Source organism: Charadrius vociferus, unplaced genomic scaffold (genome assembly GCF_000708025.1).
Source record: "Charadrius vociferus isolate BGI_N301 unplaced genomic scaffold, ASM70802v2 scaffold34, whole genome shotgun sequence".
In the NCBI taxonomy this organism is placed as follows: Eukaryota; Metazoa; Chordata; class Aves; order Charadriiformes; family Charadriidae; genus Charadrius; species Charadrius vociferus.
The window spans coordinates 1,983,479-2,009,100 of record NW_009647989.1 but is presented as its reverse complement, the minus strand read 5'-3'; the positions used below and the strand labels follow the sequence as shown (position 1 = coordinate 2,009,100).

The 25,622-nt window shown below is 41.4% G+C and overlaps 1 protein-coding gene across 2 annotated transcripts in view; it reads left to right on the top strand.

The window, feature by feature from the left end:
- The window catches only part of DCAF5 (DDB1 and CUL4 associated factor 5), a 69,181-nt gene extending 51,417 nt beyond the window's left edge, over positions 1-17,764 (top strand). Inside the window, exons 7-9 of one of the 2 annotated variants that reach the window (XM_009883491.1) lie at positions 9,182-9,309; positions 15,956-17,255; positions 17,310-17,764. In XM_009883491.1, the coding sequence (XP_009881793.1) occupies positions 9,182-9,309; positions 15,956-17,255; positions 17,310-17,764 (1,883 nt within the window). Of the gene's footprint in view, positions 1-9,181; positions 9,310-15,955 lie in introns of both variants that reach the window. The other variant, XM_009883490.1, reaches the window with a different exon arrangement.
- Positions 17,765-25,622: the final 7,858 nt, after the last annotated feature.

The window sequence follows — 25,622 nt, the reverse complement described above, 5'->3', positions numbered from 1 at the left end:
GCTGTGCTTCCTTCTTGGAAAAAGTCTTGCTGTAGGGATGTGGAGACCTTGGAAAGCTGCTGCTTCAATGGAAAACTCCTTGTTCTCATGTTGTAGCTTAAAATAGGCATGTCTTTGGGTCTGTGATCTGAGGGGGTGGAATGTAGTCTTTCATTTAAAATACTGTACAAACTAGACAGGATGATGTAATGTCCTGTACTGTTGGTTGGTTGGCATTTTAAATAAAAATATCTCTCTAACTGATTTGTACTTTCTGGTTGAATTCAGACATTGTGTTGCTATAAATATTTATGATACAACTCCCTTAAATTATATCAGCTATTTGTAAATAGCAACTTTTTTGCAAGCGTGAGTATTTTACATCACTGCATCCTTAAGGACAACTCTGAAATAGATGATTTTGCTAAAGCACAGGTGTGGCAAGTACTAGGTGTCTAATGGTTAGCAACATTACTACACAAGAGGTGAAGAAAATTAGGGGGGAACATAACAGTCAGACAATTGCAAACATATTTCAAGTTGGAGGAGTGGGGTTACCTGTGTTGGTATTTTGTCAGGAAAATGGAATAAATTCTGCTGGGTTTTGTGAACAGTCATAATTTAGAGGTGTCTTCCCAGTTGGTTGCATTGAGTCATTTCCCCTCAGCTGGAAACTCTGCCAGCAGTTGTGTTCGGTCCGGTTATTAGACAGGATTTTCTTTGGGCCAGGGAGGTCTGTGAAAAAAGGTATTTCCTAAATTGCTTAGGAAGCTGTTCTGTTGAAGAGTTTTATTGGCTGTCTTCCCTCACAGTCTTAAATTATTCAGAATAGGCCAGGATTTCCTATGCCAGAAGGTTGGTTGCTTTTTTACCACCTTTTGTCCTTTCTTGAAGATGGAATAGTTTGCTCATTTTTCCACTTTCTTCTCCATCCAAGTACTACCCAGCTTCCCACTGTGCTTCAGAAGTAATTGCTGATTATTTGGTGGATTTGTCAGCCAATTTCCTCTTTAAAGTATATATCCCGGTTTTCTTCAGCGGTAGTTTCTAGCAAAATTAATACATTAGTCTGGCAGAAGAAAAGCAGTCCTGAGCTTCCACAGCTTTTACTTGACTCCAAGGCAAGCTAGAAGTGAGAAGAGACATCAGCCCTATATGACCTGCCCAGCAAGACTGTTAACATATAAGCTCTTCAGGCAGTGTTTAAACCTAACTGCTATAAACATGATCTCTTAGCTGGTAAAGAATCCGCATTCAAGACAGAACCTGACATGTCTTGTGGGCTAATAGAGGGCTTAGTAGACCAAATGTTTTGCAAAATGGAGTTTGCATTCCTCACCCACTACTCTGAATCATCTTTGCAACTCAGAGCTTGCCTCTTGCTTTTGAAATACTGCTCAAAGATGCTACGGGGGGGATATGATGTTTATTTGCGATTGAGAAGACAGTTGGGGATCCTTCAGTTTACGTGAGCAGGCTGCCACCAGACTTCTGAAAAACTTCACTAAATCAGAGCAGTGAACTGCATTTCAAAACCTCTTTTTAATTCTGTCTTAAACTCTAACTGCTAGCAAGAAAGGGCCTGTCATTGTGGTCCAGTTACTAAACTAGTTGCACCAATTTTCAGCAGTAATGATGCAATTTTTCTTCCCTTTTTTCTCCTCCTTGGTCATTGTAAATGCAGACACCTCTTTAGGCTTGAAGAATTCAGCAACAGATATTTTCACAATGTTTGAACAAGGTTATCTCATTGCAGACAGCTTGTGGTTTGAGTTCTCAAAGTTCCAGGCTGATAAGTGAAGATGAATAATAGATGATTAAGTGTTTCTTAATGTCTTTAGCTATTTTTGAGATTTCTATATATGTGCACACATGGATATATACATACCAGTGCAGGGCGGGGGGGAGCTGCCTGGCCCAATGGGGACCATGTGCTGGAAGGTTTGTATTTTTAAAAAATTGGGGTTTCTGAGGTGTGGATTTGGGATCTAAACTGTTCTACTTTTAAGACTGTGGTTTGTCTCTATCTTCAGGTCAGTGTTGACCAGAGCATGCTATGGAACAGTTGTTTGATTATCAAAGCAAGTAAGTTGTGGGGCAGTGTAGAAAAGGTTCTTGTATTCAGTGGAATTTGGACTGGTTTCCATGTCATGTGGATTGTAATACCAGAAACCTGTGGAAATGTCCTGGCTAGGTGGCAAGGCAGTGTTGTGTGCTTTGTAGTGCTGTAGCCAAATAGAAGAAGATTCAGCATCTATGAGTGTTTCTCCCACGGGCCTTAGCATGTTTAAAACCTAATTTAGCACTAGAAAGCTGAAGATGACACTGAGCACTGGGAGAGGCTGGAGAAGTCTTAGTCCCTCCTTCCTCTATATTGTATTGAACATGTTTGCAGCTACCAGTACAACACAAATGAACAGGCAAGCAGTTTTCATACCTCCATCTTAAACAAACAAACAAAAACTTAAACAAACAAACAAACCACCAGCAAAAAAAACCCCACAAACAGCTATCAGTTATGTGATAATTTCACTTATTTTATTCCCTTTATGTTCAGAAAGCATAGTTGGTGGTGTTAATTTCATGGTTCCAATAACGCCTTTATGTTCAGAAAGCATAGTTGGTGTTAATTTCATGGTTCCAATAACATGTAAAAACCATTGCAACCTATGCAGTTAAACACACCAAAAGAGCAATCTCGGACCAAGAGAGGGGACAGAATGGAAGGGGTGTGCCCAAGTTTATTTTTGTAGTAATTTTGTTTTGGCTTTTGTGTTGTTATTCAGCTCTACTGGTGATAACAACAGTGGGAAGGTTGGTATAGATAAGGTGTAGATAGACATGGCAGATATTTAGCAGCAACAAAAGAAGGGAGAAAGTATATGTCTGAAAACAGCCACTACCACTTCAGCTTTCTGCATATTCTGTAGATGTTTAAATACAGATTATTTTTTTTTTCTTTGGGTTTTGGAACCTCTGCAGAGGTACAAGACCACCATGGGGCTGTTTCTAGGTGTAGGCTAGGCAAAGTGGGTGATTGCCTGGAAGACCAGGTTGCCCAAAGTGGGTGCTGATGTAGCCCACTGCTCCATGTGTTTATGCTAAAGCTCTGCAAGGCCACGCTGATCCTTTCACCTGGCCTGGGAGGTGGAGGGTGGGTTTAAAGGTGACAAAGGAAGCAGTCTGTAAATGGAGCTGGAGCTGCTTTCTTATGGGGAGATGCTCCCTTTTACTTTCTCTTCTAGTAGCAGAAGTTCTAAGCTGGAGTCCCCTGGTGCCTCCTCCAAACTGTCTCCTTTTACAATGCTGGGAGGAGAAAGGATCTTGGCCAGCTCGTGCTGTTCTCACTCCATATTTGATGTGACCCGAGTCAGTTTTGCCTGTCAGAAACCTTGAAGTTGCTCTGGCTGCTGCCAGAGCTGGAGTCAGATTCCTGATCCCACTAGTAGGGTTGCTGCAGGGCGCTGCGCTCAGGGCAAGAGTGCTTGTGTTTAAATCTAGCTTCTCTACAGATGGGTCTCTGAGGAGCAAAGCCATCTGCTGGCATGCATTGTACAAAACAAATACAGGTGTGTAAGTGACCAGAGAGAGATTTTTTAGGGAACCTAAATGTAATCAGCTGCACTGCAAGGCAGAGGCCCTATATGCTATGTGTATTTGTTTGCATTGTGCTGTCCATTTGCTTTCCAAACTATGGTATGTCTCTTCCGTTAGCACACCATGACCTCATAGGATTCAAATGCAGGGCTGTGGCCTACGGTCTAAATGTGTCCCGGATTATTATTAATGAAAACTAAATTAATTTTAAATGAGCTTTCTACTGTAGTGCCAAGTACTACAGTGGAATGGTATGCTATGGCACACTGGCAGCAGCTGCAAATATCTGGTTCTTCTCAGGAGTTTTCAGCACTTTGAATAATTCACAAGGCTTGTATGAAGTTATGCTTTAGTCCGTGGAACGTCTTTCTACCTTATATGAACAACCAGTGGGGCTTCTTTTTCAGTGTCCTAGATAGAAAGAACTTCTTCTTAATGAGGTCATTTAATTCCCCTGTTACAGAGCCAGTGGAGGATTGTTCCTCATCCCAGCAAGTTCTCCGGCAGGAGACTTTTTTTTAAAATGTTTAGAACAATGCAGCTTCCATTAGTTTAGAGACATTCTTACAGGATTTCTGTACTAGGGCACTTTTCCTGATAATCTATCACTTCCTTTTTTTTACTTATCCTTCAAATAATTCATTCTTCTGGTTTGTTTTTTTTTAAACACTGCTACGTGTTGTGGAACTTGTGCATGGGAAGTCAGATTGCTGTCCAAATATCTCACTCTCCTTCATTATGATTTACTAGTGTTTTTTAAAATATGTTGGTATGTACCATCCAGCATGTTCTCAATATGTGAAATGTCAACTCATTTGCATAAGTAGTTACAAAATGGCATAATAAATGAGAATTTAATTAGCACAGTATATAAAACATAAAATAATAAATCAAACCAAGAAGTAATCACTTCGGCAACTTAGTAGACATCTACTACTTCAAAGCATTGTATTATTCCTTCCGTCTATATCTGAGCCTGTAGATGTGCCTTCTGTTGTCACAGTATTCTTGTCAAATGAGTGTAGGGGAAATCTGTTATAAAATGTTCACTTCAGATTTAGACTTTTATAAGTTATTTCTTCCAGCTGGTCAGATACTGTAGTAGGATATTTTTTGAGACTTTGTATTGCTCCTCTTCGGAGCACTTATTTGCAGGGTATAGAGGAAGAGAGATTTTCTTGACATTTCACTTTGTGTATCAAATAAAAGCAGACCAAAAAAACTGTCAACCAGCACAGCTAGAACACTAAACCACTACTCAGAACTGCCTTTAAGCGTAGCAATTTTTGGAAAGTATTGCAAAATCGGCTAGTATATCTCCATCCCTTCCCTCCAGTATTTAGAGGTTAGAAAGTTAGAAACCTTCTAAAGTCAGCATAATCAGCCCCTGAAGACTTTAAGGCTTTTTCTTTTTTTTTTTTTTTGTAAAATTAACAACATATGTAAGCTATTGGCTTCCTTGTAAACACTGCTTATACACACGGTAACTATCTAAGAATATAAAAGCTGCCATGCTAAACCAGTTGCAGGACCTGTGCATACCACTGAATTCAAAAGCAAACAAAAACCATCTCCTAAAGAAACCCTCAAACCTCAAAAGCAAAATTTGAGTGTTGTTGGGATAGCAAAGGTCAATTCTACTGAAACAATACAAATAAAAATACCAGTTCAAGTGAAGACAGCAAAAAGAAATAGAAATTATTACATGCAAAAAAGGAAGATGGCCTCAGGAATTTGAGCAGTTTATGGCCAGCCTCCACTTAATGTACAGATATGCTTTATTTTTGCCAGCAGACATGAGCAAACTTAACTCACACTGTGAGATGGCTGGAAGCTGTATGGCTGCAGCTAAGCCTCTGCTGAGAGACCAGGGGGATTCCAGACGAGTCTGGACACAGGCATATGTCTGCCACGCAGATACTCATGTAATACGATACCAATTTTGCTGGACTACTATAAAATGAAGGGACCACTGTCAGGATAAGGATGTAGAAGGCTCTGCATTTAGCACTAACTTAGAGATGTCGCTTAAGCACATAGGAGTTGGTGGACTAGAATTGCATCAGGCAAAGGGTTGTTCAAAAATGAGGTTCTGGGGCAGTCTATTATATTTGACACAAAGATTATCAGAGTATTGCTGGAGTCAATACTTCTTGGTTTAAATTATTAAAACCTCTTATACTACTAGAAGAAGCTGAGTGGTAAGATTTGTGATTGCAGTGATCTTCTCCTGGGGGAGTTTTCCTGTAATTGGGTAGTTAGTTGTTTTAAGGGGCTTTGTAGGGAAGTTCACCTTCATTCTAAGAGGAGTGAAGTATGTTCTAGTATTGTGCTTCCTCTGATTGTACTGTTAGCTTAAAAGGAATTTAGGAAACTTCAGTATTAAGACAGAAAGCTTTGGAGTTCCTTCATAGAATCACAGAATGGTTTAGGTTGGAAGGGACCTCTGTTAAGGGTGAGGACATCTTTCACTAAATCACATTGCTGAAAGCCCCATCCATCGTGACCCTGAGCACTTCCAGGGATGGGGCATCCATAGCTTCACTGGGCAACCTGTTCCAGTGTGTCACCACCCTCATAGTAAAAAATTTCTTCCTAATATCCAATATAAATCTACATTATTTCACCTTAAAGTTTTTGCCCTTTCTGTCACTACAGGCCTTGGTAAAAAAATCTCTCTGTCTTTCTTATAAGCACCCTTTATTGAAAAGCTGCTATAAGGTCTCCCCAGAGCCTTCTCTTCTCCAGGCTGAGCAGCCCCAACTCTCTCAGCCTTGTTCTCACAGGAGAGGTGCTCCAGCCCTCTGATCATCTTTGAGGCCCTCCTCTGGACTCACTCTAACAGGTCCATGTCTTTCTTGTGCTGAGGACCTCAGAGCTGCACGCAGTAGTCCAGATGGGGGTTTCACCTCCCTTGACCTTCTGGGCACACCACTATTTATGAAGCCCAGCATTCGGATGGCTTTCTGGGCTTCAGACGCTGTCTGAATTTCACCACAGCCTAGGGGCAGCTGTGTTAAAGACAAGGTATGCTGTACACTTTTCATCCAGCGCTCCTAGTGTATTAATAAACACTAAAATTTTAATGCCAGAAGACAGTTCTGGCATTAAATAACTGTTTTTACCATTTTACTAGGAAAATAACCATGGGTTAATTCACACTGCTGACAGTACCACAAAAGGCCAATGACTGGCTTGGAAATGCAGCCCAAGATATTGGTGCTCTAAATTTGTATTTAATTTCCATTATAATTCTTTCTTTACTCATTGTCTCTCTAACGTCTTAGTCTTTTGTAAGTGTTTCATAGGGCATATTTCTTGTTTTGTACTGAATTCAGGCAGCTGGAGTCCATGGATAGTTAAAACTTGGGTTTAGGCATTACTTAAGACTTGGAAATGTTTCCTAAGCAAATTGACTCTTCGTTCCCGAAGCCCTCTTTCCTGGAACATTTGTCTGCTAGGTCAAGATAAATGCATTGAGAACTGGACTTGGTGTAACCATCTACTGTTGTCTTGATGGATGCAATTGGATTGACAACTGTGATTTGGCTGGAAGGAATGCTGTGGGAGTAGGGCAACTTGCCATCAGCTATAAATGTGGTCATGAATGTCTAACAGGGTGAGCAGAATGAAAGGACATGAGGAATCCCATAAAATGGAAAAGAGACTCAAAAGAGCCCAATTTGGCATTTAATGAACTTGCTCTCCAATCAGTTACTTCTCAGTCAACTTTGCTTACAGTGGTGAAATCTTGCTCCAGTGGCTGAAGGCAGAACTTATAGAACCATTCCTGGTAACTCGTTCTCAGGGTTTCGATGAACATTCTTAGGACTTAACTGGAGTGATAGTCTCCCTTTCAAGTTGTCTTAATTTTAAATGAGCCTTCATTCTATGTACAAAGTCTTTTAAATGGCCATGTGTTTTGGTCCTTGGAATTAGTCACGGTCTCTTTTCCCTTCTTCAGGCACATTATCTTTCTATCCTAAAGTGCCGCAAGACTGCAGTTTGGTCTACAAAAATTGATTTGTGCAAATGGAACACTTTCCAAAAGCAGTAAAAAGATCTGTCTGTGGATTTTTAGGAGTTGGATGACTCCTTGCTTCTAAATCCTTATCATGGTTTGTACAGCATGTACACATCAGTCTGGTCTTCAGAGTGTAGTTGCAATGAGTGGAAGGGATAGAGTATGTTTTCTAAGAGGAGACGGGCTGAACACAATCTCACTAGCTGCAGTTCTGTATTATTTATGTAACCTAAGAAATGGAAGTTGATGTAGGAATACCGTTGTTGGTGGTTTGTTGGTTTTTTTTTTTTTGACCCTTCTATCTTGCTACTCTTTAGTGTTAATGCAAGTTTTTCTTTAGGAAATGTGCACTGCAGGAGAACTCTGGGTCTGTTTTAGAAGACAAGTTGTTCAACATTAGGCTCACGGCTTAAACCAGCAGCTATTTCAGCTGAAAGAGCTCTTTTTGAGGACAAAGGAGAATAGCAAACATCTTCATCAGGAAGAACATGAAATTTACTTGTTTAGTGTTGAGATGTCTATAAGTAGCACAGAAGCTAATGAGATTATTTTAACTTCCTGTAAAGTGTGCGTATGACCTTGAAAGTTGTAAATAGCAAGATTGTTTTCCTCTGAAGTGGCTTTTAGTCTTCACTTCTCCCCTTTTAAAAGTTTTGGTTTCTTTCACTGAAGATGTTAATCGTAGCATGTTGATTGACACTTTTTTATTCAGATACACAGGTGTGCTTTCTAACAAACTCAGGGGTTTAATTGTGTCAATCTATGAATATAAAAAATTACTGTGTGACAGTTTCTTGCTTTGGTGTATAGACCTTGTAAGAGTCAATGACCAAGCAGAGGAGTTGTCTGGCTTCTGTTTTGAGTATTACCATTAGTACAAAAGCATTCCACTTCAGCTAATTCTCTGCCTTGTGACAAAAATGATATAACCCACTGGTCAGATATGTTATTTCAGGTCCCTCTCTGAGCTTGATTCACAGAAATACGAGCTGTTACAGATCCCAGTCTAGGAAAGGCTATACTAAGTCCAGCTGTAATGTAGTAACTCAGGTTAGTAGCCTTGAAGATTGCCGCCTTTAGATTCCTACTCATTGGACTAGAGTCAACTGTGAGAGTAATGAATTGCTGATTTAAAAAATAAATTTTAAAAAAAAACAACCACAGAGTTTAGCTATTAATTAAGTCAACCTCTTTATTTGCCTTTGCTTCAGATTTACAAACTGTGAGTAGTATCATGCCGTAGGCACAATGGTTTCACTGGTGATTTCATTAAGTACGTATGTTGTTCTTATTCACATACTTGTCATATTAAGTCAAAAACCGTCATTGTTTGTTTAGATAGTTGAACTAAAGCTAGCCTCCAAGTCCTAATTTGCAAGAAGGATGCTTTTCATCAAACTTGCAGCTTTTCATAGGGGCATTGCTCATAAAATTGGAATTCTGCAGCCGACATGGGCCTTAAAGTATTGCAAAATAAAGCTGAAGCGCATTGTCAAATATGATACGACTTTAAATGATTATGAATGAAAGCAATATGAAGATTTAATTATTCATTTCAGTGTGTGCTTGTTTTTCCCCTAGGTGGCATTGGCAGGGTCGTCAATGGTGCTTTTATGGTATTGAAAGGTCATCGGTCAATTGTAAACCAAGTCCGGTTTAATCCTCACACTTACATGATCTGTTCTTCTGGTGTTGAAAAGATTATAAAGGTAAGATTACTTAGCAGAAAACGCGTTCTTTCGTTATTTCAGGAAGAAATGCTTTGTTTTTGCTCAACGTTGTTCTTTTCCACACCTATCCTGTCTTCTCATCTTATTCATTTGAAAAGTGGTCTCATTTGCTGGCTAAACTGACACGAATGTTTAACTGGGCATTTCAACTTTAAACTTTGTTTCAATTTAAAATGTTTTGGAGTTAAGGGATAAGATCAGAATTTCCTGGATTTGTACCCTGAAAAAGGAATTTTTTTCCAGTTTCATTTTGTATGTAACTGAAGTAGCATGCAAACAGTCCTTCTGGGGGGAGTTTGGTCACAGCTGTAACATGTAATCTCCTAAGACTTCTGGTACTTTGGGCTAAAACTTAATAAAAATCTCTCCAAAGAGTATTGTTGAGCCTCAGCCTAGCCTGAACTAGCTGAATTTGGCCCAAATACTGCCTCAGGACCCCTTCTATAACTTTTGTGCACACTTCTGCGTTGAATCAATTCAACATACCTTTCTGTGGCTTCCAGAGGAAACAGGACTCTTAATACCTTCCACAATGTGTCTTTTCTGAATCTGCTATCAATGTAGAGAATTTTTAGGAAGTTTGGGCTCTTTTTTTTTTTTATGTGGAATGTAAAGAGATAACTAAGTAAGGTTCTGAAACTCCTTTCCTTAAGGGAAGACAGTCAATATCGTGGGAGCAAGGCAGAAACTTTTTTGTGATTTCTAATAGCAGAGATTGAGGGTGGGGAGGCGGAGGATTACACTACACTAATGCACTTTGCGTTCTGCTGCCATAGAAATTTTGCTATAACTTAGGTCTATCAACAAAATGAAAGAAAGCAGAACAATTTAATTTTTAAGTAGGATAATGAGAACTGATGCTGCTTCTAACTATTTGTTGAATGACTTAATAAAAGTCTTACCTGCATGTGGCTATTAAATGAGGTCGTTTGAGTATTAGTAAATGCTTTAGTTGGCCACAAGTTGACTGAATGAGCTTGTCCTGCAAGGGAATGTTTTAGTGGTCTGCAACTTATGAACCAGAGTTGACCCTAAATCCTGGGAGCAGGGCCCAATGCCCAGCTGCATCACTTGTGTTACAGCTACTATAGGCATTTGGGTCCTGATTATATTTCAGCTTTCCTTCTCTTCTATCTTCCACTAGTATTTTAGTTTGCTTTTCTACTTTTTTCTTCATCTGTGTCCCTCTGACAGGTTTGATCACAAATCTATCAAATACAGCCTTTGAACAAAAGTGCATCAAACAGTCTTAGAAGCTCACTGATTTTTATTTTTTTTTTTTGTCAATTTCCAAGCAGTCAGACTGCCACTGTTTAACAACAGCTTTGCCAGAGGCATTTTTTTTTTTTTTTTTTTTGGCTTTGGGAAATTGATTCACGCAGCCTGAATTCTCCCTTTTGGATTTTAGATCTACTGACCCTTCACCCTATGAATCCTTCCTGCATGAGTGTGCTTAGACTGTTGGATTAGCATTGGTATAAACATCCCCTGTGTTGCTTTTGTGTACTTCTGCTGGGGTTTTGGCATTTTGGGGGTTGTTTTTTTCTTTTGCCTAGTGATTAAAAGGTTAGTTTGATTAAGGCTCTAGTCACAGGTTGTGTAACTCTTTCAAAGACACCTCTGCTTGAATGCTTCCTTAGAAGAGAACGCCTGTTGTGTCGCAGTATGTGCAATGGAACTCGTGTAGCTGCTTTGAAGGAACTGAATTCCCCAAACATTGCAAGCTAGAGACTAATTAAGGGAAAGATGTTTAATGTATTAAGTTTATTAACAAGCCAGAACTTCTTACCCTTTTGTTGTATGTCACTTTGTCTCAGCTTGTAGTGTGCCTTGTTTGGGGATCAAGTTGTTTTAAGGCTCATATCTTGTCTGATCTGCATGCCTTTGCTCTTTAAAGGTACTATCTTAGTGAACAGCAGTTTGTGGGTGACCATACAATGCTGGTTTCTTCTTCGTTCCAGCTACTTCTACAGCTAGGCTGGAGGCTAGTAACTGCCACTCGTAGAAGGGCAAAACAGCAAAAACACCACCAGCAGTTCTGAGGGGCTATTTACTGCACTAAAAACAGATGGGAACACAAGTCCTTCCCGTGTTTGGCTATCTTTTTTCCCCCCATATAAATGCTTGATGTGCTTGCTCGGAGAAGTTGGGATGACAAGAGGAAAAGCCATAAATAAAAATGGTAGTTAGAGGGTTTTTTATGTTGTCTTGTTTTGTTGGGTTTTATTTGTTTGTTGTTTTAATCAGCTCCTGAAGAAGTGTCCTTCCTTTTATTGTCCTTCAAGTGTCTTCTAAAAATCTTTCTGGAATTAAATCACAGAAGATAACTTCACTGTGGTTGGCTGGTGTTCCATTCCCTCAATTGTAGAAACTCTGTGATGAATTAAAAATGTGGATGCAAGTAGCTGTTTGTCTGAGCCCTTAATTTTTAGACTAGCTGGCCTAAATTTAGTACTTCTAGAAGTGAGGAACTGATAGCACCAGCATCAAGGCGTGATACAGACAAGCCATTCCATAATTCCACGTGCTTCTGCCAACACACTTGCTATTTTAATGCTGATTGCAAATGAGATACAAATTCATCTCAGGCCTACCCTGCTGAAATGAATAGTATTCACAAGAATGATTTTGACCTTTGTGGTTATGGGGTTTTTTGCTTCAGTTTTATTTTGTTGTAAAGCACCTGCAAGAACATAATTCAGTAACTCAGTGGTTTAAGGTTTGATTTCTGCTAGGACTGAGAATACAATGGATAAGACAGGGGGTGGGGGTGTGAATATTCAAGTGAGGAGGTTTCAGAAACCTAAAATAAGACTCAACAAGCTCATTTAATAAAGGATACTAGAAGCTTTGACTCCAGACAGTGTGTGCTGGACGTGTCAGCCCAAATGAATTGCTCATTGCCCTCCATTTCAGAAAGCTGAACCTCAGTAAAATTGCATGCAAAAAGAACAGCTGTGAACTAAAATTATTATTTGCAGCAAGCATTAGCCACGAGGCTAAAGCAATATGAAATAGAAAAATACCACTTTCCCCTCAGCTAAGTGTGTGGGACATTGGGATGTACTGGCAGGAAAACAAATTACATTGCAGGAGAAATAAATGAGGCATTCCCTCTGATGTGTGGGGCTTAGAGGAGGGCCATGGAGAATTACGCAGTTAAAAGACAGTTCCAGAAAAGATAAAATAGATAAAGTGTGTAAGGATTTTCAGAAATAAATACTGGAATGGTATTGGAATACTGGTATTGGAAATGGAATACTGTGTAACTGAGCACAACTCTTGTAGGTCCCATTTGTTTAAAAATCATCAGTTATCAAAGATAGCAAAGTCTATTTGCCCACGTTGCTATGGTGACAGATTAATGTCATTGTGGCTAGCTGCCTTTGCCTAATCAGATAATCTAATATAGTTGTTTTAAATTATTCTCACGCTATGGGCATAACTACTTTTTTTTGTTTTAAAATTTGGGGGTTTGCCACCATGGAATACAAGCAATTCAAAGACCCCCTCTAAGCATCTCTGCTGAAGTAGAGAACCGGTTTTGTACTCCCCTTTTCTGTTATCCCTATTTTTATATCCATACTCGGGGCATCAGTGAGTAATATTCAGCTCCTTAATCTTCTCACAGAGAAAGAACTTCATGATAGATTGTTGCTTCAGTGGGATGATTTGCCAACTTATTTTCTTCAATTTGCTCACATTCTTCCTTGACATGGCATCCGTCAGAGGATGAGAAAAAGGCAAAGGCATTCCATTTACAAAGAAGCCCGTTTTGGGTGCCACAGAGAGCACTGGACCAGTTGCTGTCAGTTTAAAGACTTCTCACTTCTGCCAAGGATAGATTATGAGTCTGATTTCTTTCTGGGACTCTGGCAGGCCCTTGCACTCCCTCATGGCAAAACATCTAAGAAGTAGGAGTATCAATCTCCAGAGACATCTGATCCTGTACAAACAGGTTTTCATCCTGAATTCCCTTGACTTCTCTTCCTTATTTGCTCCTTCTTTCTGAACAAATCTGTCTTGGAAGGGAAAAGCCTCACTGTGGACGCTTTGTAGCTATCTTTTCAATATTTAACTCTGCTGTATTTTCTCTGATGCTTGCAGAGTGAGCAGAAAGATCTGGTAGCACTAACAAGGATGCGGAATCTCTCTGTGCACACTTCATGTACCTTTTTAGATGACTTTTCGTTATAAAACAGACCTTTCCCAAAGAGACTTCAGAGCAGACTACCTTTCCTCCATTTATATAGAATCTAAGAGCTTTCTAATTCTCTTGCTTAAAAAAAAAAGATAATTCTTATAAAACCTAGTGATCAATCTAACACTGCTAAGAGTATTTGAGGAAGGGGCATGCCAGCCTGCTTGTCCAGGCATACAGTATGAAGCATTTACAAGAAGGTATATGCTTATTAAATACAAAAAGATATGATAAATCTCATCTGCTTAAATGCAAACAAAGAGGGGAAAAGATCTGATAAATTGTGAGAGAAGGTACTGAACATGTGCTAGTTAAATCGTCAGGAAGGTAGCAACTCAGAATAGTCCTTTGAGTGAGTAGAGTTCTATTTTTCTATTAAAAAACTTGGTGTATCCCCAAATCAACAATCTCTCTCATGTATCCATGGAGAGAAGACTCTTTCCTGTGTTGTATTTAGGAAGTGAAGCCTGGGAAATAATTAGAGGATGAAGAGTGATTCTTTCTATTCTCGTGAGTAATTCAAAAAGGTTAGGTATGGTTGATGAAAGTCTATACATGGTCGGCTCACATTGGGTTTTGTTATCTGTATCCAAACGTGATGCTTGTCCCTTGACTAGACACCTAGTGTTGCTTGAACCAAGCAATGGAGACTGTCTTCATTCTGGTTTCAAGTATTATATTAATGAACTGTACTGGAAGAGAATTTGTTTAAGTTCTGTGAGTAATAAAAATAACAATTAAGTACAAATAGTGAATACACCTTGATATTGAGATATGTTCCTAGGAACAAGCTAATGTAATGCAATGTAAAACTCCTTTGCCTTTGCTCTGAAAGGCAGCTTGATGATTGCCATACAGAAAAAGGTGTATCTGCAGCCCACTTTAATTTTGAAATAGTGTCTCTTTTATCTACCTAGCCAGATCATATGTGGAAGCTCTGTTAACCATGAATTACAGAGGATGCAGAGTAAAGGCATTCAAGTGTGGGAGAATTCCAGAATAAAGATTACCTGTACGTCTTGAATTTGACTGTGCTGAATGAGGAGCTGCAAGATAATTTATTTTGTTTTACTTCCAATGTTAAAGGTGTAAGGGTTTACTGAACACTGTTGAAAATCTCTGTGAATACAGAATTACTAGCATTCTCGTGGGCTTTTTTTATAGTGCTTGTCATGGTAGTATCAGACTGTGTTACATATGTTAACTACGCATCTGTGAGATGAGTGCTGATTATCTCATTTATACAGGCAAAATACTCTTTTTGTTAGAGGTGTTGTCTCCTTGGAACAAAACTTGACTAATTTCTGTTGGAAAAAGATAGATATTTTTGCAAAAGTCTATCTCAAAACCTATACCAACCTGGTATAGACAGCTGGCATAGGATTTTTTTCCCTGAGCTTGTTGGCATGGTAAAACCGAAGCATGACTGAAATCAGATGTTTTATAAGCAGCACATTAAGGCTGTATTGTGGATAAGCTACATATTAGGTCTGCTTACCATAAGTGGTGTGCATCACATTAACAACTGATCTAGAACAAAGTGATAGTGGTTGTCCAATGAGTGCCTTAATCATACTGCCCCTGAATCTGTGAATAAAACTGAGTCAGGTAAGGAGATCCAGCTACTATGTTTGCTATGGATTACTAGTTTCTTGCATTTATTGGTGGATCTTCTTTGTTGTTTGGTTTTTTTTTTGGTTTGGTTTTTTTTTTCCTTTTCCCCTCCACACCAGGAAAACTGAGGGAAGGCTAGATGGACAGCTCAGTCAAGGCTGTTGCTTTTGGTGAAATCATTACGCTTCACAATGTTATTACCTCTCTCCACTTCAAAAGTAGCTTTCAGTAAAACTCTCCTCCTTCACCTTTCCCCAAGGATGTTGGTTGCTTTCTTTCCTTCACGATTGTTCCCTAAAGGGAGTGGTGCAGCTCTGCTTTTCAGCTTCCTGCCTGCTGATCAGGTGTGACTGACTATGCAGCTGGGTGAAATGCTACTCTACATCACTGGCACAAGCAACTCTAGTTTCCTGGGAAACAAGTGCCTTCATTAGTGCTAAGACTGTATTATAGGCAACAAACTATTCTTACCGTTAGTGAGTAAGCATCCCCTATTACATAAAAATAGAGCCCTGCAATTTGGGAGAAATTATTATACAATGAAATATTGAAATGATGGATAATCTGCAGTGTGAGAGCTTTTAAGTTCTGGATGGGTGAAGTAGGTGCAGGAAAAATACATTTGTAAAGGGGGAGAAAAAAACCCCACATCTCTGGAGTACTTATAAGTGTGGGTCTGAGGGGTAAAAATTAATTAGAACAATCTGCCACTTGCAGCTGTTCTGGGTATTTACATTACTGTTCTATTTCAAATGCTTATAATAGTTTATGAATTCAAAGACCTTTTTTTTTATTATTTTTTTGTTGCAGATCTGGAGTCCTTACAAACAGCCTGACTGCACAGGGGATCTGGATGGTAGAATTGAGGATGATTCACGTTGCCTCTACACTCATGAAGAGTACATCAGTCTTGTGTTGAACAGCGGTAGTGGTTTGTCCCATGATTATGCCAACCAGTCAGTCCAGGAAGATCCACGGATGATGGCCTTTTTTGACTCCCTGGTGCGCCGGGAGATCGAGGGCTGGAGCTCTGACTCAGACAGCGACCTCAGTGAGAGCACAATCCTGCAGCTCCATGCAGGAGTAAGTGAACGCTCTGCTTACAGCGAGTCAGAGTCCTCCGCCTCTTTGCATCACTCCCCACCGCATGTGGCTGAAGAGTCTGATGAAACTGCCTATAACTTAAGGGCCTTAAGATCAACTGAATCCCCCTCAGCCAGAGAAGACGTGGCTTCCCGTCAGCAGAGGCTCTCTGCACTGAGAAAGTATCAGGACAAACGTCTCCTGGCTCTTTCCAATGAGTCTGACTCTGATGACAATACCTGTGAGGCAGAACTAGATACAGATCTTTTCCCACGGCCACGGTCCCCAAGCCCTGAGGAGAACGAATCCAGCAGTTCCAGCAGCAGCAGCAGTACAGAAGATGAAGAGGAACTGAATGAACGACGCACGTCTATGAGACAACGCAATGCGCTGAGACGCCGACAGAAGGTGCAAAAGGAGGAAAGGACTAACACTAACACAGAGAATGTGACTCCCTACATAGGTGAGGACATCTATGATTACCCCCAGATCAAAGTAGATGATCTTTCTTCTTCTCCAGCTTCTTCGCCTGAAAGGAGTTCAACCAACAAAGAAGTTCTCAAAGAAAGGACGTCTCCTCGTTCAGACAGTGAATCAGTGGAGAGAAAGATTTACAAAGCTTACAAATGGCTTCATTATTCTTACATATCATATTCAGCTAGTAAAGATGGTGAATCTTCCAGAGGAGATGGAGAGAATGACGAAGGGAAACCAGGAACTAGTGGAAGGCACAGTACAGCGCACTCGCTGAATAAGGAAGATTCTAGGAACTTGAGTTCAGTAGTTCCTCAAGGTTCCCCAGCTCTTTCTACTGAAAGCCGCAACAAAGAAACTTTAAAAGAGTGTGGCTTGATAGAAAATTCTAGTAATGGCCAAGCTCATGAATGTGACAATCAGCGGCGGATGGAGAGCCAAGAAAACACATCTGAAGGCACTAGCAGTGGAGGTATAGAGCATTCTTTTGAGACTAAAAAGCTCAATGGAAAAGCTAACTGCAAAGGGCTAAATAGTTGTACTGAAGAATCTTGCATTCAGACTGCAGGACTTGTGGAACAGAAAAATAGTCAGAACTGTCAACCAGCATCAAGCCATCACTCACTGGTCCCTCCGTTCTCTGCTGTTGCCATCTGTAGCATGTCGGGCCACTGCTCCAGAAACCAGACTGAGGACAGTGAGGAGAGGAGCCTCGACACCTCCTGTGTTAACCACAATAACGGCCACTTGCATCTTCGCCCTTCATGCTTCAACAACGGACAGAGTTTTGGAGAGCAGGAGACTGTGACGCAAGGACTACAGGTGCACTCAAATGCTGATAATGGCAACCTTGTACAGATGGGTGTGCCCTTGCACAAAGACTGCTGCCTGTCTGAAGTGGACTCCAACAGCTACAACGTGAGCACAAGAGAGGATACCGCTGACTTGCATCCTGCAGGCAGTGAGAGCACTCAATCTCTTGGAGGACTGAAAAGACACAGAGCGGAGTTGGAAGATGCAGATTCAGAGAGTTCATCCTTAGAAAAGAAGTTAAAAACATGATAAATGCAAATGTCTGTCGTAGTGTGCACTCTCTCAAAAAAAAAAAAGGAAAAAGAAAGTATTAAAGGCACATAGAGCTTGGGTCTGAAACATTGCGTTTGATTCTCCATTCCATTCTTCAGTGGGTCTGTTTTAGATTGCCAATGGTTCATGCTGTATAAAAATCCAACTCACTCCTTAATGAGACTGAGTCTAGTGTACCCATACAAGGTTCTGTTTAAAGTAAATCCTTATTAAGACGGTTGACTGAATTATTCTTGTGTGAACTTGTGTCGTTTGTTCAGCCAGCCAACCAGGATGACTGCTTTAAGTTTTAATTGTTCTTCTAAGAAGGAATTTTTCCAAGCTGACACTTATTACACATTACAGGCTGAAGAATGATTGAATTACATCACACTGGTGGTAGCTTGGGGTGTGTTTCTTGTTGAGGAAAACAGGAAAGAAACCTTTCTGGGCCCTTTATTCTGCTTCAGAAACTAAAGAAATGGAACCATTAGGGAGGATATTTTCAGAACTGACTGGTATCTTTAGAGGTGATACTTCATAAAGCACTTACTTCTGATACAGTTCAGTGACATTATTTTTATGCCAACAGAAAAGCTATAGGAAATGAGCCTCTTTCCAAAATCAACTTTAGACTGTTCCCATGGTGACATTCAATTTTGTGGGTTTTTTTTTTTTTAAAAAGAAAAGAACTGAATAACACAGTGTCATCACTATACTAAAATGTGATTGTTTGCCAAGAGGAAGGTGTTATGCCGTAGGCCTCGCTCTAACCAAGGGCTATTAAAAATCAGGCATTGAAACATGCCCTTCTCTGAGCTTAACACATAGAGATTCATTGTTACTATTATTATTAAGAATATGGCTCTGAGTGCTGTGATGTATCTTCTCTGTGCCCTCCCCTTCCCCCATGTGCTTACTTTTGGGAGGCAGTAGGCCAAAGAGAAAATAGCAGAAGAATGGATAATGTAACTGATGCCTGTTAACAACATCACTTGGTAAAGTCTGAAAACTGCTTTTTTAGCAGCTTTCTTAGCCCAAAGCTCACAATAGGTTGGCTTTGGAGATCAGGGTTGGTTTTCCATCACTGTGCTGCAAATATGTAAAACTGCAGATTGGTGGGTGGATTCAACAGAGCTGTGTGTGTAAAGGAGAGCTTCAGAGAAACGTCCCCACGTGTGAGGACACTGGGACTCCAACTCTGGCAAGCAGAACTTGAGCAAGAGCATAGTTCTGGCTGCCGGCTGCCATAAACTGTCATACTGCGAGATGTATGAGTCCTTTCTTGCCTGAGCTCTGTTTTAAATGGAGAATCTAGTGAGTCGTCTCAGTTCTGGCATGCTGGAATTGGGGGAATTGCACTTGCTTTCCCTAGCAACAAGGTAAGAGGAGTCGGGGTGTGAAGGGAAAAGAAATCACCTGTAAAGGAGATGAAAAGTATCTGTTTGTGCCCTGCACTGCTGACAACAGAAAAAGAGGCTTCTTTTGACCCCAGTAATTGTCATAGGCTTTCAAGCCCAGTACTGAGGAAGGGCTAGGTTATTTTAAGGAATAGGAGATTTTTGCTTTCGAAATGACTCTAGCAGTACGCTGCTGTAGAGCACTGGTCTCAGAATAGTTGTTTCATATGCACAGCTACCTGACACCTGGGGAAGGAAGGAAGATGCCCTGTTAAAACATGGTGAAAGTAAAGGAGCACTTTGGAAAGGATGAAGGGGGGGGAAGGTATGGGGGGAGAGTAAAGAACACGAGCTGAAAAATTTTCTTACAACTACTGTGTGCCATAGGCTGTTTGCCCACACTTGGTCAGCTTTACTAAGTGAGAACTTGGAATAAGATGCGATGTTGTATTTAAGAAGCATGTAAGATGGCTGAAAGAGAAAGGGATGTTTTCAAACACAAGTGAAAGTGGCAAATAAGGACAAGTTGATATATTGTTACCTTATTGAAAAAAATTGTTCTGTACTGATATTTTAGATCACTGCAATCAAGATTACTATAGGAGCATCCTCCTTGGTTGTATGAACACCTTATTGTACATGCTGGGTTTTTAGCCAAAATCTTGAGGTTGCTGACTCAAATTTTTTTATTATTATTTTATTTTTGAAAAGTTCTTTACATTAGAAAATTTTCTCAGCTGTCACTTCTGCCCTCCTCTGAAGAATCCCCAGATTGCTGGTGAATGAGCATCTCCATGGTCATCTTTTCTCAGTGTTTTCTCAAATGCCTTGTGGTCTCGCTTTCTGGTTCTTTTGTTTGTTTTCAAAAGCAGAATAAAAGCTGCCGGGTTTGGTGTTAACGCTGCTCTGTAGGCTTTGAGCATAAAGGTGTGCTGCGGTTTCCCCTAGGACAGGTTCCCGTGCTGTTTGCATGCTTGTTATTTCTAGTTTCTATCAAGCAGGAGGAGGAAAGTAGGCTGCAATCTTAACCTTTCGTTCACAGGAAAATTCAGTGCACGCAAGAACTGTAGCTTCCGAATCAGTGGGTTCACCTTCTGACATAAATAAATGTTATCGGCACTAGGCAGCTGCAGCACTGGGAAAAAAAAAAAAAAAACTAACCCAAAAAAACCCCAAACCAAAACCAAGCAAGCAGCAGAATGAAAAGAGCTCCTTTTTGTAGGTTGCTTTGCTTTGTCATTGATCCCGGGCATCCGCTCCCTCTGCCCCAACGCCGAGGTGCTCACGGTGCTCGCCGGCGCTTCCTGGGCTGCCAGATGTGAGTGCTGCTGTATGTTTGGCATTGCCACTCCCCCTTTCTGGGGAAAGGGAGTCAGCTCTTCAGTGGAAAATCTTACCAGTTTATCTGAAGAGATTTCACCTTTTCTGGTGATATGTGCCGTGTACTTCAAAACAAAAAGGTTGTGTAAATATTGACCTACCTTGCTAGTTAGCCACTGTTGACTCACCCTGTAACTTGTTATGGCAGGAAATTTGCTAGGCCTGGTTGTACCGTTCTCCAGGAAACCTTATCAGTGGTGAAAAAAAACTCCCTTACATCTCTTCATAGCACTTTGGACAGAGAAAGATTATCTTTAAGGAAACTTTTCTATATATATATATATATATGTTTCTGCAAGTTTATTTCAGCTTTATCTGTTTAAAGCATTAATGTCAAACCAACTGGTTTGTGTGAGAGTCAAAGCTGACTCTTCCTCTGAAGCAGGCAAGCACGAGGCTTCTCTGGGATGGGGTATTTACCGTTTGCAAAGATGCAGGAGGGTATGAGGTCTGTCAACCAAAGTTCTGGGTTTTTTTTCCAGCTCTGAAGTGATTCTCTTGCCAAAGGTGGCAAGTCTTCTCCAAGGTGAGTGGCTCAAAGAAGACCACACTTTGCTGTTGAGGAGCAGCTCGCTCTCGCAAGCAAAGCACAGTAGAAAGGTACAGCTGCCTTGGGAGGGGAAGAGCACAGGGTTTTGACCATGGGCGTACGGGTTGATTGCAGCATGTTCTGAAATCCAGCCTGGCTCAGTTGGAGTAACAACTGGGAAGGACAACTTATTTCAGAACCTTTTCTTCTTCAAAAATTGCAGTGGATTTCCCCCCCCCCCCCAAGTTTCATAATGGAATAAGTGATTGAAACCTGGTCCTTATCTCTGTTTTAAGCCATATCACTTTGTAGCTAGAATGTCACTCTTCCTCAAATAATTAAGGATAAACGCAGTTAGGTCTACTTCTGAGGTCTTGTACTTTCCTGCATTGTCACATCCTCGAGAACAGATAGGGGTCTCTCGCTCACTGTGGCCATCAGAAGCTGATGTGGCTCAATATTACTAAGTTCTTGGGATGCTTTCAGTTGCAGTTATAATTTATTTTGGTGTTTGTGGACAACGGCAAGGCAGGATTTTTGTTGTGTCTTCATTGAGTTAAAATGTTCTGTGCCACTGCATTTTCATCTCTCTCTCTCTCTCTCTTTTTTTTTTTTTTTTTTTTTTTACAGGCTGTACTATGGAGAGAGGTACCCTTTACATCTGATGCTTTCTCTCATTTTCACCCTCTCGGATTCTCTGAATGTTTTGGCCTGACCTGGGAAGGTCAGTGCTCCGCTGCAGGGTCTGCGGAGTGCCAGAGAGTAACGCAAATAGCTGTAACAACTGAATTGCCATGTGCGTATGCACCTAGTTCTCCGGGAATTCTTTAATAAGCTAATTCTAGCACATACATAATTTATGAAACACATCAGCGTGCGCTCCTGCAGCTGTGTCGGGGTGTACTACTTAACCCAGCTACTGCTGTACTAATATGAACAAGAACTCTGTTTCAAACACCTGCTGAGAAAATGGCAGTTCTTTAGGGAAAAGCAAAACAAACCAAAAACTTCAGTGAAAAACCCCACTGGCTATGGCAGCTGCTAGGTTTGCTGTGGTTTTCTTCGGGGGTTGTGCAGGTCAAAAGCAGAGAAATCTCAAAAGAGACGTCAGCGTGTTGTGTTGTCATAGGAAATAAGTGATCTGAATTTGATGCTTGTACTCTGCCTGATGCAAGCTGAGAACTTGAACTTGGGTCTCCTGCCTTTCACTTGAGTTTCCTAAGCATCAGCCTATTGGATTATTCAGGAGTGGGCTTTGTTCTTCTTTTGTCTGAAATACGAAGGGGAAAGGAAATGGAAACAGTTCCCCAAATACTGGAGCAGGGGCCTTGAGCCCACCTCTGCCGGTTTATAGTTTGCTGAGAAAATGCCAGATGATTCTCGTTCTCCCTTCTTCCCCTCGTGTGATCTTCTTTGGCACAGAGAGCCAGAGGGAGATGCTGAGCCAGCCTGGAATGCATCCCATTTGACTTGAACCTGGGAGAATTGTCCTTTCCAAATTGGCTAGAGTGTGTATGGGGGGTTTTTATTATTATTATTTTCCTGTAGTCACATAATACCAACCTCCTAAGTGAGCGCCCAAGCCAGTGAGCTGTTTGTTCTGGGATGTGGCTGGCAGGCTCAGCTTTTCTGTCTCGTGAATATTTTTCTGTTCATTTCTAGTCTCGATTATCAGCCAGCACATCTGGAACTGCTGCACACACGTGGGTCACCATTGTCGCTGCTCTTAGAGCCGATTGGAGTTGCCCCTTTGCTGAAGCTGCCATTTGCACGCTGGCTGTTTGGAAGTAGGTGGTGTGAATGAGCAAAAACATTTTGTACATTCTTACAAATCAGGAAAAAAAACTGCCTGAATTTGAACTTTTGATGGGGGACCAGCTCCTTCACAGCCAGATGATGCCTCTGGCTATGCTTTCATGATCAGATGCTACAGGAGTTGCTTGTTTCTAGGTTGAATCTACCTCAGGGACCACATTATTGTGAGCCAGTGGTCTGCAGCGTTTTACTCCGCAAACCACGGCTGCTTATAGCAGTATTAACAGCTGAAACCACCAGCTTCTACGTACTTCCAGGGTTTGCATTCTGGTCATTTCAGAAGGGTCAAACCATATGCTCCTTGGGAAAGTCTTGGGTGTTAAGTGTCCTGCTTCCAGAACAAGGACTTAAAGGGTAAAGTTCTGCTTCCCTGGAACAAAACTTGCTTCAAGGAAATCCTGATGCACCTTTTTAAAGAGCTTTGGCTTTGCCTTAGAGTTTGAGGTTAAACACTCTTGAGATACTTTTTTGAACTCTTTAAAATGTGAATGTACAGCAGAAAGAGAATCAGCATGAGCTTCAGAACTGAATTCTGCTAGGGAAGGGGAAAGGTCTTGAAATGCATTTAAAAACCAGCAAACAAAAACACCATCCATACCCTAAATACCCATTAGTTTCTGCATGAAAGTTCATCACCGGCTTCTAAATCTGGCTCCTAAAAGCCTAAGCAATATGTTAACACTGGTGACTTATCACACTTGAGCTTGGGCAACTGGAGATGGGTGATCGGTAGCAGCCGAGAAGCCACAGCCGTGCCTGGCAGCGTGCTGCCCACTGGCTGGCCAGGGCTCTGTGACCCCGCGGGGATCACTTCTGTCTGGAGCCTGCAGGGAACGAAACAGACGGCTGTGAGCGACAAAGGCTCTCCCAGATTTTGACTGGCTGATTCGGTCTCTTTTTGTTGTCCAGCTGTCTGGTTTAGCTTCGTATCGCCTGGGACTTTGCTGAACGAAGATCCCTGGAGGAAAGCACTTCATTCTTCATTGATGTTTGCCTTTGGACCTTGGGAGGAAGTTTTGGGGCTTCACTTCAGGGTGTGCAGCCTGTTAAAACGAGGACAGAAAACTAATGCGTCCTTGCAGGGGGAACAGAAAACTCCAAGGCAAGAGCCTCCTCTAACTCGCTCTTCCCCTTCCTGAGGTTTCTACATTTCCTCAAGGAGCCCTGTACCTTTTTCTTCCCTCTGGGATCTAGAGAGACTTGTAGTGTTGGGTGCCTAGAAAGCAAAAATGAAACTGTCCCCAGTTCAGGATGTCGCAATGCTCTTTGCTTCAGTGCCACTTCCAGTATATTACAGCCAGATCTGGCATTTCCTGGCTTGGATTGTATCCTTGAATACAATTTCGCAGAATCACAGAATGTTCGTGGTTGGAAGGGACCTCTGGAGATCATCTAGTCCAACTCCCCCCTGCCAGAGCAGGGTCACCTACAGCAGTTGCACAGGACGGCCTCCAGGTGGGTTTTGAATGTCTCCAGAGCAGGAGACTCCACCACCTCTCTGGGCAGCCTGTGCCAGTGCTCTGCCACCCTCAAAGTAAAGAAGTTCTTCCTCATGTTTAGGTGGAACTTCCGAAGTTCAAGCTTGTGCCCGTTACCTCTCGTTATATAACTGAGCACCACTGAAAAAATAGACCGTTCCCATCCACCTGGCTCCCTCCCGTTAAGTATTTACAAATATTGATAAGATCCCCTCTCAGTCTTCTCTTCTCTAGACTAAAAACCCCCAAGTCCCTCAGCCTTTCTCCAAAGCATGAGAAAAGTCTGCTTCCCACCTATCTAAGCTTTGGAGGGACAGAAAGGAAAGATGATGTAGGCTTTGACAGTCATGGAATGAAAGGAAGTAACGTGCTTCCAGCTGTTTACAAGCCCTCCCTAAACTCTCAGTATTCCCAAGGTTTGCTTTTCCCACACGCCGGCTCTGCTGCGCCATGCGCTTACCTGCACGCAGGGAGGAGAGTGGCAGCAGCAGCCCTGAACTGCCTTTTAATGCAGCGTGAGAACCGAGAATTGATTCAGTATGTCCTCCGGGGCAGATCTCAGGTCTTTCCATAAAGGAGCTTTTTTTAGCTTGTACATGTTTCTGGTGATGTGGAAGACTTATTTTTAAGCTGGGAAAGTCTGTAGCGATGTTTTGAATTCCTAAATGGCTGACCGAGTAGGATAATCTGTCTGAGCAACGATGGAAGTGATTTACAGCCGTAGATGGAGATTTTTGTTTACTTACGCATACTTTCAAAGTCAAAACTTTTGCAGTTTGTCACCCAACACGAGCGCTCTTCACCTTTCGTCTCCTGTGTATTTGGCCAGGAAAGGCGTATTTTCTCATTCCCTCCACTAACGATATGGATGTAAAAGATACAGATCTTTTGTGGCCCAACTTCCCAGCAGTTAATGAACGTGTTGGGACAGTAGATCACCTTGCTGGAGACGCACAAATTGCAGCAGACAGCAGGAATAATGGCTGCTTAATCACTCGGCTATGCTCTTAAGTTGAAAATCTGCACAAACATCGGAAGGTTTCAGTCTGAGTGACACATCTTGAGGTCTCCCGCTGCCGGGCTTGAAATACCTTTGGTGGTTCCACAATTTTATCCTGTAGTTTCCCGAGTCAGTGTTTGTTTCCAGCCGAAGGGCAAGTCTACTTTAGTCTTACTCTTGCCAGATGAATATTAATACAGAACTTAAAGTGAGTGTTTTGCTTATCTGATTACACTTGTGAAGTTGAAACTAC